A 19,214-nucleotide genomic window follows, 5' to 3' on the forward strand; every position below is an offset into this window, starting at 1 on the left:
CCGTTCTTCATAAGACTTGTGCCCCAGCCCCTTCCCCAGCCCCCTGCCTGTCTGGACACGCTCCAGCCCCTCAGCATCTTTCTTGTAGCGAGGGGCCCAACCCTGAACACAGGGTTTAAGGTGAGGCCTCACTGGTGCTGAGCACAGGGGAACAATCAAACCCCTAGTCCTGCTGGCCACACTGGTTTGGATATGAGCCAGGATGCTGTTTGCCTTCTTGGCCACCTGGGCACACTGCTGGCTTTTGTTCAGCTAGCTGTCAGCCAGCACCCCCAGGTCTTTTTCTGCCAGGCAGCTTTTCAGCTGTCCTTCCCCAAGCCTGCAGCTGCGTGGGGTTTTTGTGACCCAGGTGCAGGACCCGGCACTGAGCCTTCTTGAACCTCATACACAGCTAGCCTCAGCCCATCTTTCCAGCCTGTCCAGATCCCTCTGCAGAGCCTCCTGCCCTCAGGCGGATCAACACTCCTCCCCAACTTGATGTCATCTGCAAACTTACTAAGGGTGCACTCAATCCTCTTGTCCAGATCATTGATAAATCTTACTAGAGCCTGAGTTCATCCTCCACAGTTAAATTTAGTGTTAATATTGTTGAACAGGTGTAACTGTGGTTGTATATAGCTTACACACTAACTGTCTAAGCAAGGGCTTCAGTGCTATTTTTTTTTTTTTTTGAACCACAAGGTTTCTTTTCCTGAAGTATCTCTACAGCCAAAATAGTAGTGACCATTATTGACACAGATAAAAAATGCAAAAATATTTAAATCTCTTAATACATTTGCTAAGAGATTATTTTCTTATTTTGAACCGTTACTTTAGCAGAGGCAGTTGAGGAGCTGAGCTAATATACTGCTTATGGTATTGTTCCAATTCGCAAAAAGAAATGCATTGTAAGGATGAGCTCCAATAAAGGATGAAAGTGCCGAAAGCGAGACTGAGCAGTTAAGTGCCTATATCTAAAAAGGAAACAAAATAAAATCCACTTGTGGCTGCCTTTTCAACCGCAGCTTCTCTCAGGTATTTACAGCTGTGTCCCTCTTCACACTCAGGCTCCTCCAGCTACAATTTTATCCTCTTTTATCCCAAGCCCAGCTGGGATCCAGAAATCACCCAAGCTGCTCTTCTTAGGTTGTCTGCTCCAGTACTGGCAGCCTCTTTCTCCTCCGTTCATCTTTATTTCTTAGCATGTTCATTTGCCTTCACCAACACTTCCACTGCATGGAGTGGCAGTCTCTGGGGCTTAAACACATTTGCTCAGCTTACCAGTTCCTGACTCTTTGCTCCAAAGTCATAGTGCTCAGGGCCCTAGCAAAGCTTTCAGTCCTTAGCTTTTTGCTTTCTCAAAATCCCCTTACCTGCAGCTCTTGTGTCCCTTTTCTCCAGGTCCTTCAAACTAGCTAGTTACAGACTTCCCTCCTCAGGAAGCCTACAGTTGTGTTTCTTTCCTGCTTTTACACCTCAGTTGTGAATGTGTCACCTTGTCCTGCTGTGCTGGGTGTCTTTTTGCTGTCTGAATCCTGGGTGCCAATGGAAAAGTTCTGGACCATGCAAAAGAAAAAGAAGAAACTACTTCTCTCTTCATTTGGCAGCCTTTCAAGGATTTGATAATGCGTCATCTTAGTTTCTTAAAACACATCAATTCTGGTCTTTCAAGTTTCCTCTTGTAAGTCATGTTTACTAGGTCTGTAAAAATTCTCACTGTTCTTTTTCACATATTGTTTCATGTATCTGAAAACAAATATGCATTGCTTCCAGAGGTCTTGCTGAATTTTGAAAGTAGGGTGGAAAATTTCATGTTAGTTTCAGGTAATGTTTCTGCTGTTACATCCCAGTGTGGGATGTTTCTGTCTCACAGTAGCTCCTAGACTTCTCCCCTCCTCCCTGTATCAGGTACCTAGCTGACTTCCAGTGCAGAGTTACATACCTCGGCAGGAAAAAATCAAATGGAAGATTTGGTAGTTGCTTATACTGACTTGCCTACTACTCTTTGCAGTTAATTTCTCTAATACTTTGGTTTGTTGTTTTTCTTGATACATGAGCTTGTCTCTTGGTATTTTTGTTGTTCAGTGCCTTGTGTGGAGGTAATAGTCATGCTGTGTGCTACGGAACAGTTTCTACTTTTCCAGCCTTTGGGAAATTACAAAGGGCAGGTTAGGTTGCAAAAGATCTCTTCAACCAAAAATTCCCCCATTTGGTTACCAAACTTAGCCATTTCTGAAACCTTTGGCTTCTGTATTGCTTTCTAACCCATTTTCTTTTCATTTTTTTAAGGCTGTGCTTTTATTTCTTTCTGGTTTAAAACAAACTCATCCACCAAATTGCTGTCCTTTTTAAAAAGCATGCAAGACAGGCACTTTTAAGTTTTTCAAAGCTGTCTGCTATTAGCTTTTATTTCACACTTTTCTTGGTCTGTCTTGTTTTATTGAATTTCTTGTGCATCATAATAATTCTATATGGTCTGTTACTGACTCTTAAGTAAAAATTTCTTCTTCATATTCTTCTGTATTTTTAAGCATGGAACATAAGCTCTTGATAATGGAAGGAAGCTCTTGCTAATGACTTGACTCCTACAAGCTGAGCATCCTGAGATGGGCTGAGGGAGGTGTTCTGGGAAGAGGCAAGTTTATGTTGTTACCAGAATTGGTCATAATATTGGAGTTGTCCTGATCCAGTTTCCACCACATTATTATTTGTTTTTTATCCATACAACTTCAGTTTGAAACAGACATTGTGCTTTTAAAGATAAGAGTTTTTGAATGGTCAAATACTTGATAATCGTGGTACATTGACCTTGGCTGAACGCCAGGTGCCCACTAAGCTGCTTTATCACTCCCCACCTCAGAAGAATGAGGGGGAGAAAATAAGATGGAAAAAAGAAATTGTGGGTCACAATAAAGGCAGTTTAATGAAGCAGTAGCAAAAGTCACATGCATGCAAGTGAAGGAAAACAAAAGATGTTATTCTTTACTTCCCATCAGCAGGTGATATTCAGGCTCTTCCCGGGAAGCAGGGCTTCAGTACGCGTGGCTGCTCCAGAAGACGAATGTTGTAAAAAAAGAATGCCCCCCCCCCTTCCTCCTCCTTTCTCTTAGCTTTTCTATCTGAGCAGACATCATACGGTATGGAATATCCCTTTGGTCAGTTTGGGTCAGCTGTCCTGGCTGTGTCCCCTCCCAGGATCTTGCTCACCCGCAGCCTACTGGTGTGTGTGGGGGGGAAGGTTGGAGAGACAGCCCTGATGCTGCGCGAGCGCTGCTCAGCAGCAGCCAAAACTGTTGTGTGATCACCACCCTTCTAGCCAGCAGTACAAGCACAGCGCTGTGAGGGCTGCTGCGGGGCTCAGCCAGACCCAGTACAAAAATAGCTGAGGAGTGCTGTGCACACTGTTTAATTTCCTTCTGATGTCCCTCAGGAAACTGTCATTTAAATTGTTTTGCATCCTTGACACCTGCTTTCCAGTGTAAATGGCTTTTCACCAGAATCGTGTCAGATCTTTTTTGGAGTCACTGCCTGTCTCTCTCAGGTAAGAAGTGTACCATGTTTCAGTCTACTGCAATGTACAGTATCTGTGTGATGCTTTGTTTTTTTGAGGAGATCCCAGTTTTTCTGTTGTACTCTTGACTTTTTTCCCCGTATGTTAGGTGAATTATCGCCAAAGACAGTTTTTCACTGAAAATGAGGGCATGGACATTTCAGACTGTGAACATTCAATCAGTAATTTATCTAGTATTAAGCCTTATAATGATTCTAAAATGAAGAGTACACTAGACTATAAGTCTTTGCTCCTATTCTTCTGTTTCTGCATTAAGACAATATTCAGTCAACATGTTTTACCTGCTTATGCACTGAAACCTTAACGAGGGTGCCAGCAAGTAAAGTAAGGAAAGGTGGGCTTCAGTGGCCTGTGTCCATAGCCAGCTCCATGGGTCTGTGACCAGGGTGTGTGCGCAGACGGACAGGATCAGGGCCTAGGTGCTGATGGAATATACGCATATATGTGCTTTAGACTTTCAAACAGATTGCTTCTGTAATACTGTCACTTACTCCCAGTGCTGATGGCTTAAATACATGTGCTTTCTTGGCAAGGGAGGGGGACATTACTGTGACATAAATGGTTAGAAATAAACACTTCATGAGTTTACGCAGGCTGTTAATTTGGTCTACTTGTTAAAATTCTGTTTAATGAATTTAAACAGGTTGTCTGAGATAAATAATTCTTGCTTGCTGGATTACTAACTTTTTTCTCCTGTGGAAGGTGATGTATTAGTGTTGAGTTTTACAGAAGTGAAGAAGGTTTTTCTCTGCGCAGGTTAAAAATGATTGTTCAATGTCTTTTTTTGTTGTGTCTCTTTGCCACTCTTTTTTTTCTTTGTAACTTTCATGCTAATTTGGTATTTAAAACTGATAGGTAATACAGCAGTCAGACTTGTAAATAGCATGTCATGGATTGTACTAAAATTCTTCAAGCAGAAGGCAGCTGGTTGCATAGAACTAAAGGGCTTATTACCTTCCTTTTAGGTTTTATCTGAAGACCGAAGTACGCTGTGGGCTTTGATTACTTTTTATGGAGGGAATTGCCAGCTGAGCCTCAATAATAAGTGTACTCATTTGATTGTGCCTGAGCCAAAGGGGGTAAGAGTTTATTACATGTACAATTCTCCTTGTTGTAGCTCTCATTTGCTTTTGAATAATCAAAAATTTTCCGTCTCCCTGAAGTTAGGCTTCTTAGAACTGTTCATTAGTCCTGAACAGCTAAATTCAACACAATTATGCATTGCAGCTATTCAGTCTGTATTTATTTTCTGCATCGCTTTAAGCCTGATTAATTCAAAAGATGTCCAGGTATTTGTATTTCTGATTGAATAAAGCATGTTATTCTTTATTCTGCTTGTCTTAACCTAATTTTGACATGTCCTAATAGCTAGTGGTTGTGGTTTGTAAATCTGTAGATACATAATCAGTGAAGAAAAACAAAGGACAAAATTGAAAAATAGATAAAATGCTCTTCGATGTTTTGAGGGAGAAAGAGCTAAAGAGTGCAGAAGGAGGAACAGGGATTGGTTTTTTTGTTTGTTTGTTTTTTAAAGAACAGAGAAGTCTCAAAATCGCTCAGCTCATTCCTCTTAGATGATAGGATAAACAGTACACAGTGTTGCTGTCCAATTGCTGATAAAGTAGTCATAGTTCAGATCACTCCCATCATAGCATCATAGACTATCTCAAGTTGGAAGGGAACCATAAGGATCATCTCATCCAACTCCCGGCGCCTGGCAGAACTCCCTAAAGCTAAACCATATGACTTGAGACGCCCCTTGAACTCTTGTCCAGACGCCCCTTGAACTCTGACAGACTTGGTGCCATGAGCACTTCCCTGGGGAGCCCGTTCCAGTAACCAGCCACCCTCTTGGTGAAGAAGCTTTTCCTAATGTCTCATCTGAACTTCCCCTGATGCAGCTTCATTCCATTTCTTCAAATCCTATCGCTGGTTGCCAGAGAGAGGATCAGCAGCAGCTCCCCCTTCACTACCCCCCTTGAGGAAGCTGTAGAGTGTGAGGAGGTCACCCCTCAGCCTTCTCTTCTCCAAGCTGAACAAACCAAGTGATCTCAGCTGCTCCTTACAAGCCAAGACCTTTCACCATCTTGGTTGGCCTCCTCTGGGCACACTAATAGTTTGATCTCCTCCTCCTATAAACTGAGTTGCCCAGAACTGCGCACAGTACTCGAGGTGCAGCCACACCAGTGCAGTGTAAAGCGCAGCAATCACCTTCCTCGGGTGGCTAGCTATGCTGTGCTTGATTCACCCCTTTTGGCTTGGTTGTCCCTTTTGGCTGCCAGGGCACACTGTTGAATCGTATCCGACTGACTGTCCACCCAAACCCCCATATCCCTTTCCAACAGGGCTGCTCTTCGGTCTCTCGTCCTCCAGTTTGTATGTGTAACTAGGGTTACACTGTCCCAGGTGCAGAATGTGGCACTTGCTGTTGTTAAATTTAATACGGTTGGTGATTGTCCAGCTCTCTATAGTCTGTCCCCATCTTTCTGTAAAGCCTCTCTACTCTCAAGGGTATCAAATAGTGTCATCGCTTGACTTCCTACTCCCATGTAGGAAGTCGAATGTTGCTGTCTTCATGCAGATGGAGAAACTGAATCAGGCCAGGTAACTGGCTAAAGGCAGCATTAAGCACATCAGAATACCCTTCTTTACTGTAATGCTGGTAATGTTTCGGTTGTAATAGTTCACTGGAACTTCAGGAAGTGTTCAGGTACTCCTCCTGAAAAAGAAATACGTTTATAATTGATGTAGCGTGTTTGTTCAGAGACTGAAAATAACTGAAAACAAATAGAAGCTCACTTAAAAATGATTGCTTGGATGCTTTTAGTTAACGTGGTGGACAGAGCAAGCTTTTGGTTTTGTTTTTTGTGTTTTATTTTTTGTCCTTTAATAACATGAGCACATTTCCATTACCATTTTTTAAAGTTTCAAATCAGTGTGAGGGGTCACACAGTTTAGTTAGAATGTGAGTAACTCTTAAGATCAGGTTCTATGCACTACCTCCTTAGATAAATCTGTAAAACTTTGTCAAGTTTCTGATGTTGCTTTATACAAATAGAGTATATTATTGTCCCACCAATAATGCTTTTCATATTTTGGAGTTAGTGTAAACTCTCTAATACTGAGGGGAAAACGTGGCTAGTAGGATGACAATAAACTGTTTATTGTATTTATGTGTTGTGTGTGCAATACATAGGAAAGTACTTTACAATAAAACATGGGCTGGCATTGGAAGAGAAGGTATGGACATTGGAAATGCTTGCTTTTTCTTCCCTGTTACATTTAAAACTCTTAGGAATCTTTGCAGAGATTTTTTTTTGGAAGGGGATGTGGGTTTTTTGGTTTTGGCTGTTTTTTTTTTTTTTTTTTAAGTGCATGATCTTTATTCTATGGCAGAGTTAAAAGGTTTACCAAACAGCATCCTAGTTGGCTCCTCCATCACAGCAAAATGTAGTGTTTGGACAAAGAGCTTTGCTACCTAAAATGGTGTTTTTAAGAGGCAGTAATACATGTTTAAGAAGTGTTGCCTTAAATTGTAAGCTTTTTAGACTCAAGGATGTTGTCTTGAGCTTGCCAGTCAAGAAACTGAACCCCCCCCACATTAGCATTTCATATCTGTGCAATAAAATAAGTATCTTGTTTAAATTTACATAATCTTTGAATGGGAACAGTTTTATAGGATGATTACTTTAAAATGCTTCTAGTCCTGTTGCTCTGACATACTACTACAAGGGAATCTGCAGCCGTTTGTAATGAGAACAGTTTTGACACTAGGAAAATTGAAATGCTTGCTTTGACTAGACACAAGATGATAAAACAAGATTCTTAATAATTCTCACCACAAAGAAAGAATGAAAACTCATATCTGCAAATAAACTTGGTTTCATCTGTAATCTCTTTATTGTGTATGAATGACAGTTTCATCGTAGGAAATAACTCTAGAGAATCATTAAATTAAATTAATTTCCTGTGAATGTGCTGGTTGTTAATTTTTATTGTTTGACATACAAAGAAAATCCCAGTTCAATCACTTTTAAATATGAGATCCTGAAATTAGTTTCAAATCTTCTGAAGAAAGTTTTCTTTTTTTTTTTTTTTCCCCACTGTCTCGATATTTGTGAGGGGCTTCCATCAAAAGGATGCTTGTATCAATAGAGCACTGACTGTGTCTTATTTCTATTTCATAAGAAAGGAAACAGTAAAGTTTTACTATTTGTATATATCTTGAAATGATGAAATTATAAGGAAGGAGAGGGGGATAAAGTTTTATACTTCGTTGTCATTGTAAGCTCTCACTGAAATAGATTTAGCCAATATTTGGATAGAAGTGTCATTTTCCAGTTGAGGGCAACATTACAGTTTGCAGCTTCTGAGAAGGCATATGGGAAATACCCCAGCAGTGTCTGATTTCAGTTCCTGCTGAGATGCATTTTTTGTCAGCGATCACCTTGTAAATACTTGTCTCTATTGTGAAATTCTGAGTTTTTCCCTAAGTGATTTTTCACGGTGGTGTTTTGGGTTTTTTGTTGTTTGGGTTTTTTTGTGGTTATTTATCCATATTTTTTTTTAGTGGAGAAAATCTAAGTATGCACTGTATTTAGACTCACAGTAATGTCCACCTAAAAATCAGCTGCTTCTTAGTATTGACTGTGGTGTTCCTAATTGCTGGAGTTCTGAAGGCTTTTTCAGAACCAAACGTCATGATTTTGAAACCTTTGGTGATTTGGTTTGAGAAGAATTCGAGCAGTGGTGTTTTTGCAAGTGAAGACTTAATCTTCTGCAGTTGTGCCTTTTGAGTCCTTTATATTGTAAATATGGAGGTTTTTGTTACAATCTCTTGGAACTTGTGGTTTCACACAGTAGTGTGGAATATCCTGTTGGTTCTGGGAGAGATCACTTTTTCTTATTGGACAGCCTCTTTTGGTCTGCCTCTCCATGCTCTAGCCCTGCCCTCAAAAACGTTATTTGGGATTTTTTGTCTTGAAATAAAACTTATTCTTCCCCCCCCTCCCCTCCTGTTTCTCTCCAGGAAAAATATGAATGTGCTTGTAAACGGGACAGCATTAAAATTGTGACACCAGACTGGGTACTAGATTCTATAGCTGATAAGACTAGAAAAGAAGAGACTCCTTATCATCCTCGTTTAATTATATACGAGGAGGAAGAAGAGGAGGAGGAGGAAGAGGAGGAAGAAGCAGAAAACGAAGAACAAGATTCTCAAAATGAAGCTAGTACTGATGAAAAATTATCAAGCCCTGCATCTTCTCGAGAAGGATCACCTTTGGGTGATCAAGTTTTTTCACCGAAATCTACTACTGCTGATAAGGCAAAAGGGGAACTGATGTTTGATGATTCTTCAGATTCCTCTCCAGAAAAGCAAGAAAGGAATTTGAATTGGACACCAGCTGAAGTCCCCCAGGCATCTACAGCAAAGCGTAGGTTGCCTCAAGGGAAAGACTCTGGGTTAATTAATTTATGTGCCAATGTCCCACCAGTGCCAGGTAATATTTTGCCTCCAGATATGAGAGGCAATCTAATGGCTTCAGTACAAGGTGCCCAAAGTTCTGATCGACAGGAAATGATGGCTACGTGGAGTCCAGCCGTGCGGACATTAAGGAATATTACTAATAGTGCTGATATTCAGCAGATTAATAGACCATCAAATGTAGCACATGTAAGTGTTGGATTTTTAATTTATATGATATTGGACTTTTTCTTAGGAACTATCACATCCAGGAACTTCAGTTTCCTGTTACTGTTCTTTAAATGTATAGAGGATTAAAAGTTCCCCATATTACGTAGAAGTTGTGGCCAAATTAGTAACCTCCCCATAATAAGTAACTTCATTCCTAGCAGGTTCACGGAAGTAAGAACGCATTTGGAAAAAATGTGTGGAAGTGTAGAGCTGTGTTCAACTATAGTGTGCTTTAGAGTTTCAGTACTGATTTCTCGGTAAGAGCAAAAAGAAAAAATAGTTCTTCAATTTAGTATTACTTGGCTAGCTCAGAAAACCTGATTTCATACCGTTCAAGCTTTTCATTCAGTGCAAGGGATTATTTGTCCTATAAACACATATAACTGTGAAATTGATCGTTCTCACAGCAGGTTCAGCTCTATACTGTGTTCTGCTGGGCATCATTAAGTTGTTATATGGTATAGTCAGGATTATGATGCGGTAGTTCTAATTTATAAGTTCTTATGCTGCTCGTATAGTTGAAATACTTGCAGCTTTTGTATTGAATTTATTTTTGGAAGAAAACAAAAAGTGAGTGAGCATGCACTGAAATAACTTGCAGCATTGAAATTCTTAGATGTTCATGGGAAGGGAACATGAGAAAAGTAGGTTCTGGTAAATGTTAGACATCTCTTTACTTAAGTAATTGCACTGGTGCATTTATTTGGATGCTCATCTGATGGTAAAACTTTCAAAGGTGCCTGAATAATCTAGAAGCTTACAGCTAGTACTTAAACACAAAAGGTGGAGTCACTCAGAAATATTCTTTGTTTCCATATGGGTTCTGAATATGAAATGGAAATACAGGCTTCATTTTAAAACTGAATCTTAGATTCCTCTTCTCAGTGCCTTGAATTGTTTTAAGGACTGAGACTTTTGGGTCAGGACTGAGGAGAACCATCAGCATCCTGGGCAGTTGGCCAGTGCCTGGAAAATTGGCTGATGCTTTCATGTCTGAACACCACATCTTCTACAACCCAGTCATTGTACTATCAAATACTCTTTAGTGGCACCTCTGTGGAAGTATTTTTCTGTAAGTAATAGAGCCCCAGGGCAGTTGATGGTATTGTGCTTTGGCTAGACTTTGTTCTCCCAAAGTCTGTTAGACTAGGGACATGACTATGGTCTGCAAGGAGTGTTCTTAAGTACCACATCAGGCTGCTGTATGTTGCCATTCTAGCTCCAGCATGAGGAGGAAAGCTTTGCGTCTTAAGAGCTGTGAATCTGCTTCCTAGAGGGAGGAATACCAATTCTACCTTTTTCCTTCTAACTTCCTTCTGGCTAGTCTTAATTGTGCTTTGTATCCTGCTTGGGTACCAGTCTTGGGTGGATTCCATGCCTTGGTGCACAGTCTTGGGAAGTTCATGTTTAATTCAAACCTCAGATTTCTGCTGAATGGCAAGATCTGTAATAAGGAATTTTACAGATAGAAAGTTACTTTCTGAATATAGTCTTGGATACTTTTGAAAGTTTTATTCCTTTATTTTGAAATATGTGTCCTGAAGCTTCTGTAATTTTGACTTTTGGGGCTTCTTGTGCAGAGCAGTATGAAGATCTCATACTGAGCATCAGAAACACTCTTTTTGTGTGTTATTTTTAGTTATTGAAGTTATACTGTGGTGCTGTCTAGACATTAGCGATGGGTAATGCATTCATAAATGTGGTTGTACATGTATGCTGTACCAACATCAAAATTCTGGGATGTTTTGAAGTGCATTGTAAAAAATACTTGAGCCACCTCTGATGAAGAGTAGATGGACAGCTCATTGAGAGGATACAGTTAATTGGCTTAGTGTTTTAGTGATGTGCTTTGATTCCTCTCTCTCGCCCACATGCATCACTGAAGTTCACACTGTATGTGATGAAATGGTGTGGGTGAAGGAAACAAGCTTTGCAGAATTCACTAAAGCTGACTTCATGTTTAAAAGACTTTGAGTGGCGAGCCTAGTTTCCTATTGCTCCTTCTAATTTTTAATAGGTAGTTGATATTAAAATGTTCTAATAAATATGTAGAGCTCATGCTGATTATTAGGAGATTGCCTAATTTTCCCTTTTCTGATGCTTTAAAAACACACTTGCTAACTTGTGCCTCCTTAGCGTGAAATGATTCTTCCCTTAACAGTGAGTTACATACCTAAAAATGAATTAAACTCCACGTTACTTCAGCATTCTGTATAAACCTAAAATCTATTATTATTAAGTATGGGTTGGCTAGGTTCCCATGTTTCAAACAGCACTAATTAGTAGAGACTTTATTAGCAGTTTTTAAGTTAATTAAGGCTATGGAACTAAATTTAATGTAACAGGCCATCAGAATTGTAAAATACATATTTACAGTTGATTGAGTTGATCAATGTCATTATTACTATAGTGTTAATAGTCATAATGCTATTGGAGATATCATCAGTAATACAAGGGTGGGTTTTAATCTTAAATTTTGCTAAAACATGCATTGCCTTATATTAGGAGCCATCTGTAGCTCCATGCACTTCTACGTGTCAGTCCACTTTTCATTTTGCTAGTAATTTAAAGATTTTTGTTTAGCTCACAATATATTTAAGCATAGGGTTCTCTTCTTTTGAAAACTGTATTTGCCCAGTAGTTCTTTAATATTTTAAAAACTGAATGACAACAAAAAGGTCACAAAACTAATCTTTGTTTTCTAGATATTACAATCACTTTCAGCACCTACAAAAAGTTTAGAACAACAAGTAAATCATAGCCAACAGGGACATCCAAATGTGGTGCTGTTTAGTCAAGTGAAACTAACACCAGAGACACATTTATTACAGCAGTCACATCAAGCACAGCAGCAACAGCACCATCCTCTTTTACACCTTCAACCTCAACAACTTATGCAGCTACAACAGCAGCAGCAGCAACAGCCCCAGATTTCCCAGCAGTCTTTCCAACAGCAACAGCCTCATCAGTTTTCGCAACAGCAAGTTCATCAGCAGCACCAGTTCACACAGCAGCAGCTTCAGTTTCCCCAGCAGCAGTTACATGCTCAACAGCAGCTACATCGACCTCAGCAACAGCTCCAGTTCCAACAGCAGCATGCTTTGCAACAGCAACTTCATCAGTTGCAGCAGCAGCAGCTACAGCAGCAACAGTTGCAGCAGCTACAGCAACAGAATCTGCAACAACAGCTGCAACATCAGCAGCTGCAACATCAGCAGCAGCAAATGCAGCAGCAGCACTTGCAGCGATTACACCAACAGCATCAGCAACAACAAATGCAGAATCAGGCAACACAGCACTTAACTCAGACATCTCAAACACTACAGCATCAAGTTGCAGCCCAGCAGCCACAACACCACCAGCAGCAACAGCAACAACTGCAACAGCAGCCACTTTTTGGACACGATCCAGCAGCGGAGAGTTAGTAATTATTGCCTTCTGATTCTGGAAAAAAGTGGCTAATGACATGATATAATGTGGTTTAGAATATAAAAAAAGTAATGCTCTGTTTACTTTGTATGTAAGTATGGGATTGTAAGACTTAGAAATGCCATTCATGGCGCAGGACCTCTTCCACTAATTTTTAGACAAACAGATTTCAATTATAACCAAGGATGATCCAGAAATCTGAAAAGCATGAGAGCACTGAGAACATTCTCTTTTCAAATATATACTTTATGCCCCTAGCATATAAATTATACTGTGAGAACAGTGATAGTCTGTGCATACCATAAGGGGTTTTTTAACTTTGGAAGAGGGGAATGGGGAAGCTTTCAAACAGCATAGCAACTGGAAAGACAGCTTAAATAATGAAAGTACTAGTAAATTAATGAGGATTCAGTATCAGATAGAAAGCTGTCATACCTTTGAATTCTGTCCGTGCTAGTAGAACTGAAAGCTTTTGATTGTTTTGACTATTAATTGCTGATCTGTATAAAATAGTTGTTTGTTTTCCTTTTGGTGCCCCTTTAGCCCCCCTTCCTCAGGATAAAAACCACCCAGAACAAAACCATCCTGGGCTGAACTGTGCCTTTAGGTGTGGGCTGTCAGCTTTGAAATTTTGGATCCTACTTTTTCCAAGAAAGATTTACTTGAAAATTGAATGACGTTTATAATGTGGTAATAGAAAAGGTTAGTGTAGCAAATGTTGATGATGATGAACTCTTCAGACTTGTAAGTATTTAATTTTTTGTTCTTTTATGTGCCAAACTATTCCAGTTCCAGAAGACTATTTCCTACTGGGCTGTGTCTTTGCAATTGCTGATTACCCAGAACAGATGTCTGACAAACAGCTGTTAGCAACCTGGAAACGGGTAAGATTCTGCTGTATTTTTAAACAACTATGATAATGTAATGTCATAGTAACTAAATTCTAGAAGAAATCTTTGGAAGTATTTCAGCACTATTTGCTTTTCTTTAGGCATCCTTTTGTGTAATGTGTGTTACAACCTAAAAAAACATGATTCAGCTGCAGCTGACCAGAAAAAGTAATAAAAATGCTTTAGATCTGCAGCCTGGTTCAATTAGGTCTTCAGTGAGAACATTAGCTAAATAAGTTATAGCCTTAACTATTTCCCAACTATTATGCTTTTAATCAGGCAGCTGTAGTACAGCAAATGTAATATAGCATTGCTATCTATCTTTAACTTGATTGTATAAAAAGACTCTTTTTTTGCATATAATTTTGGCATTTAGTAGCCTGTGAGGTATCCACCTGAGTGAATAAGATGGAAGAATAGAGTGTTTCTGTTTTTTGCCAACTTCTATTTTTCAGAAAAATCTGATTGTATCCTTTCCTAAATGAGAGGACTTTGATGTTCTTCAGAAACTTCTGATGGATTTTATAGTTGAATTTTCCCTACAATTTTGCATAATCAAGTAAGCTGTTGACATTTTTAACAGCACTTGTGTTTATTGCTGAGATAGAATTGAGTAGTTCATGAAGAATTGTTTAATAGTTATACTGCAACAATAAAAAACGTGAGAAGGGTTATTTTTGTTTATATATATTTATTTGGTTTTTTAATTGATTCTAAAATATAGATTATTTTTTTGGTAGCTCAGTGAGAAGGTGCATATTTAATTTTGTTTTCTCTTTTTTCTTTTTTTTTTTTTTTTTTTTTTAATTCTTTTCCAAAATGTTCTTAAGGTAGATAACAAGCCTTTTTTTGGGGGGGTAACTCTTCAGTGAAATGGTGCTGATGGTGGCAGTGTCCTAAAGAGTAGACTTTCATTTCAGACTGTTTATTTCTTAGGGTAATTTAAAAATCGTTGCATATATTAGAAGTTGTGGGTTTGTTGTCTTTATCAGATCATTCAAGCACATGGTGGGACAGTGGACCCTACCCTAACAAGCAGATGTACACATCTTCTTTGTGAAAGCCAAGTCAGTAACATGTATGCTCAGGTATGCAAACCAGTATCGTCTATTCATGCATGCTTTCATTACTGGAAAGGTAGGGCTTTTCAGTATGTACTTAATGGTTAGATTGCAAGTATAAAATTACAGTCTTTCATTACGTGCTTTTTTATGATTTGTGGTTTATGGTATAACAAATTTTCATAATGCATGTCATGGATTTATTCCGGAGAGCACTGAGAAAGATGCTGTGAGAAGGAGGATACTGAAAAGAAAGAGAAAAATTATTAAAATTGAAGCTTTGTGTTGTAGAAAAAGTTTAAAATAAAATGAAGATGTATTTTGCTTTTTAAAAGCTGTTTTTATGCCTGTATTCATAGGCTTTAAGAGAAAGGAAGAGATGCATTACAGCACATTGGCTCAACTCAATCTTGAAGAAGAAGAAAATGGTACCACCTCATCGAGCCCTTCATTTTCCAGTGGCATTTCCACCAGGAGGAAAGCCATGCTCTCAACATGTAAGATGAAAAAGCTTACTTCTAAGGAATGCTTGCTTTCTTACAAGAGCAACATTAAAATGTAGCTAGAAAGTGGTTACTCGAAGCATAATAGGCATTTCTTTCGTCTTGGAAGAAAAGCTGCTGTTAATCTTAAGGTCCTGTGTTGATGTGGTGCAGGCTGCTGGGTGATTATGAGTGCTTTGCAAGTCTTACTGAGTTCTGAGTGCTGAGGAGTAACACCTTGTTTGGGAATGAGCCTCTTGTAATGTTTGCATCTCAGTTTCTATGAGTTGTACATAGCAAGACGGCAGGAATCCAAGCTGTGTCGTTTTTTTACTAACAGCACATCTAACAGTCTCTGCTTCCTTTACCATAACCCAATGTTTTGAGGGGATTTTTTGAGGGGTTTCTTTTTCTCGGTCAATACCCAGCAAATATAAAAAAAGGAAGCTCGTATTGTTAATCAGAGAATAGGAGGTTGCAGTTACAAGCAGCCCATGCAGTGAGGAGCACTGGGCAAGCTGAATTTTGTGGGGTGGAAAGGGAAACGTGCAGAGTTGAATCAGATGCATCTTGAAGTAACACTGTGCAATATGAAACAAGATGCCAAAGTATGCTACACATCGTGTTTCTTTTCGCTGAATACAGACATACAGGATGATGGCCTTGCTGCTAGCCTGTTCTAAAAGACATAAAAAGAAATACAGGTTTGGGAAAATTAGAATACAACAATATGCCTGTGAGCACAGGGGTTGGTAGTAAATGTAATATGTAACGTAATAAATGTAGCTTATTATCAACAACAGAATTGCTGTTGCTTTTTCCTAAATAAAAAGAGAGAGTGGCAACCTGGCAAAACTAAGGATAAGAATGGAAGAAGTGGAATTACAGTTCACCACCAATAATCGGCTGGCATGGTTTATTTGGCTTCATGGCAGAGTAGAGCAGAGCATTAAAAAGATTTTTAAAAGCAGAGAAGGGCAAAGTAAGTGTGAGCATTTCTGTGTCTCCCTGAATATAAACAGCAGCAGGAGAAAGAGGTGAGATGTACGAGAAGAAAATTAGGTGTGAGCTATTTCATAATAGTCTTTGTAAATGAGAAAAAGCTGACCATCAGAATGAAGATGATTCTTCCTGCAGAATGAAGATGATTCTTCCTGCAGAACTAGTGCTAGAAACCTCACTTTTTTATGTATAAACGAATTAGTTTTAGATTGTACTTCATGTATCCCACAAGCCATGTTTTAATTAAGTGCCTATATGCCATAGTTACGGTACTCTGTATTTCATTGTAATGTAAAACGATTAGTAATGGTAAAAGATTTTCAACAGGAGCATTTTGTAAGTAACTATTGATGTTCCGTTATTTGTAACTGCCTCTTTCTATCTGTAGATAATCTCTGTGACAGGATTTGTTGATAGTGACAGAGATGACCTGAAACTGATGGCCTACCTAGCAGGTGCCAAATACACAGGCTATCTCTGTCGCAGCAATACCGTTCTCATCTGTAAAGAGTAAGTGGTTTATTTCTGCAGTATTCACATTCTTGTAGCCTATTGCCGGTTAGTGTTTTCCTTACCGTGAGGTGCTAGTTTCACCTCGTTATGAGAATGTTAATTTTAATAAATTCTGCAATTAGATAGCAGAACTTAGTGATGTTGTTCCTTGAACTAAGTTAGTGCATACTGTTACGCAATGAATTTGGCCTTCTGGACCCAGGCAAAAAAAAAATTTACTATTTTAAAATATTTTGTAAGCGATGCTGACTGTTAGTTACATAATCTATAAGTAAAATACCTTTCTTTTTAATAATTGTTAAAGTTTGACATGGGAAAATTAAGTTAAATCCAGGTCTAATTGGATTCCGTTTGGGGCAGAAATTCTACCCTAACTGACTTGTTCTGGCACCTAGAACAAAAGTATTTTTTCAGAGTATCTACTCTGTCACAGTTACAACAGATAGTAGGCCAACAAAGAAATACTGGTATTTTAGGTTTATTATTAGAAATTGCAATTTTACCTATTTTATCAGAATGTAATTTTATTTTTCTTCATTTCTGAACAATAAGACCCAGTGGCTTGAAGTATGAGAAAGCTAAAGAGTGGAGAATACCATGTGTAAATGCGCAATGGCTCTGTGACATACTGCTAGGAAATTTTGAAGCTTTACGGCAGATACAGCACAGTCGGTATACGGTATTCAGTCTTCAGGATCCGCTTTCTCCTAGTCAACATCTAGTTCTAAACCTTCTGGGTAAGTTTCAGTCACAAAACCCTGTGTTCTCTAGCATGCATATATGCACCTGCTTAATAAAAGCATGTGTTTTTCTGTTATAAATAACACTGCAATGGTTTAATTTTTGTTTTGTTCTTAAATTCCTAGATGCTTGGAGAGTCCCATTAAAGGTATCACCAGAACTTCTAATGGTATGTGGAATTACTGTATATATACAGCTGGTTTTGTAAAATTGCTCTTTAGTGTTTTTAGTGTGAGCAACATGACAGGGGGGCTTACACAGACCCATACCGAACCTCCTGGCTGTACTTCCTACTAATGTTTTATTATATTTCTGTATCTATTTTATTTTGAGAAATCTGAGGAATAAGGTTTTGCAGAACTAAGAAACTGGAGTGCAATGTACAAAATTAAGTTACTTTTGAGACATTTTGGGCGAGTTATTCCTTAATTTTTACATCAGACCTTTAGAAAGGGCTTAGTATTTGAGTCAGTACCTATCTGAAAATCAGGCCACATAAGGGTTTTTAAGGCAGAACACCCAAAATCAGTAAGAATTTTGATAGACTATTGGCTAAATTTTGAATAGGATAGACAATGTAAATTAAGGGTGGAACTACTTTATAAAATCTCTTTGAAATATTCTAAGAACTAAAACCACGGGCATATAATCCATATATTTTGTAATTTAAAAATATTTCATGCTTTAGAAAGTGTAGGTGATAGCCTTGGAAATAACAGCAGTGTAAGTGAACAAAGAAGAATGTACCTTAAAAAAGATAGAAAACATTCAATTTTTGTAATGTATTTTATGAAACATGCAAAACAGGAGCCAGATGTAAGAAGTGAGGTGGAAAATGCAACATCTTCTGAACTGTTTCTTTGTTCTGAACATGCAGAAAACTGTTTCAGTTTTTGTATTGTAATGTAAAAAAAAAATATTTGTATCTCCTGTTTTCAGATTTATACTTGGTAACTGTTTTCACAGCGTCTGTCTTGACGTAGGTAAATCCCAGTTTAAGCTACTAAGCTTTCAGTTCATTTGTACAACAGGTGACTGTCAGGTAACATTTTACATTGCACAAAAATGTTTTGCCACACCTTTTGTGTTCTGGATCACTTATCTCAGTTGTTTTGTATACTCTTCAGAATAGAGGAGCTTAGTAACTGTCATAACTTAGTTTGTACTAATACTTTAAAATGGGATCTGAGCACTATTTTTAATACCTTTCAGCTTTAGAAATAGCCACTTCTGTATCCCTGGCCAGAAGTTTGAAATTTCCTTCTTCTTATAGACCCGTGTGGAGTTGTTTGTGGACCTGTAGGAAACTAGCTTTAGAAAATTAAATGCTTTTAAAAATTTGTGTACTTCATGTTTTCCTGGAGAAGGATGGATTCTACTAGTGGCAAAATAAAAAAATCCTTGAGGAGAATCAGTATGCACTATTATTACTTTAAATATTTTTTTAACCAACTCAGTTTTGGACTTGTTACCACCACCCTTTGCATCCATACTGCAGTTGAGCTCATCTTCAAATTGGGCATGTGCCGCCTTCGTGTGATTTCACCAGAGCAGGTGGTGGTCCATGTCCTGTGTTCTGTAGGAAATGGGTGGGAACTTAGGGATCAGAAGCCTAATTTAGCACCTCCCTTTCTGTATTTACTCTGTGGGGACCCTTCGTGGCCATGTGATGTGAGAATCTTGTAACTTAGATCAAAAGAGACTTCTGGGCATGATCTTGTCCAGCTCCCTGCAGGATGCCCACATATGAAGAATATGATTTGGTAGTAGAAAATGCAGGGCGTGTAGGAGTTTCAGACCAGTACTTCACTGCTTTCACAGTAGGCTTTTCTGTTTGTCTGGGGATTTAAA

At 38.7% G+C, this 19,214-nt stretch overlaps 1 protein-coding gene across 3 annotated transcripts in view; it reads left to right on the top strand.

Moving 5' to 3' along the window:
- Positions 1-19,214, top strand: part of PAXIP1 (PAX interacting protein 1) — a 40,233-nt gene that overhangs the window by 12,207 nt on the left and 8,812 nt on the right. For 2 of the 3 annotated variants that reach the window (XM_055805327.1, XM_055805328.1), the window contains exons 4-13: positions 3,457-3,520; positions 4,516-4,629; positions 8,580-9,224; positions 11,951-12,665; positions 13,464-13,558; positions 14,557-14,652; positions 14,985-15,122; positions 16,498-16,619; positions 17,175-17,359; positions 17,489-17,532. In XM_055805327.1, coding sequence (XP_055661302.1) covers positions 3,457-3,520; positions 4,516-4,629; positions 8,580-9,224; positions 11,951-12,665; positions 13,464-13,558; positions 14,557-14,652; positions 14,985-15,122; positions 16,498-16,619; positions 17,175-17,359; positions 17,489-17,532 — 2,218 coding nt within the window. The remainder of the gene's footprint in view (positions 1-3,456; positions 3,521-4,515; positions 4,630-8,579; positions 9,225-11,950; positions 12,666-13,463; positions 13,559-14,556; positions 14,653-14,984; positions 15,123-16,497; positions 16,620-17,174; positions 17,360-17,488; positions 17,533-19,214) is intronic. The other variant, XM_055805329.1, reaches the window with a different exon arrangement.

Source organism: Falco peregrinus, chromosome 5 (genome assembly GCF_023634155.1).
Source record: "Falco peregrinus isolate bFalPer1 chromosome 5, bFalPer1.pri, whole genome shotgun sequence".
In the NCBI taxonomy this organism is placed as follows: domain Eukaryota; kingdom Metazoa; phylum Chordata; class Aves; order Falconiformes; family Falconidae; genus Falco; species Falco peregrinus.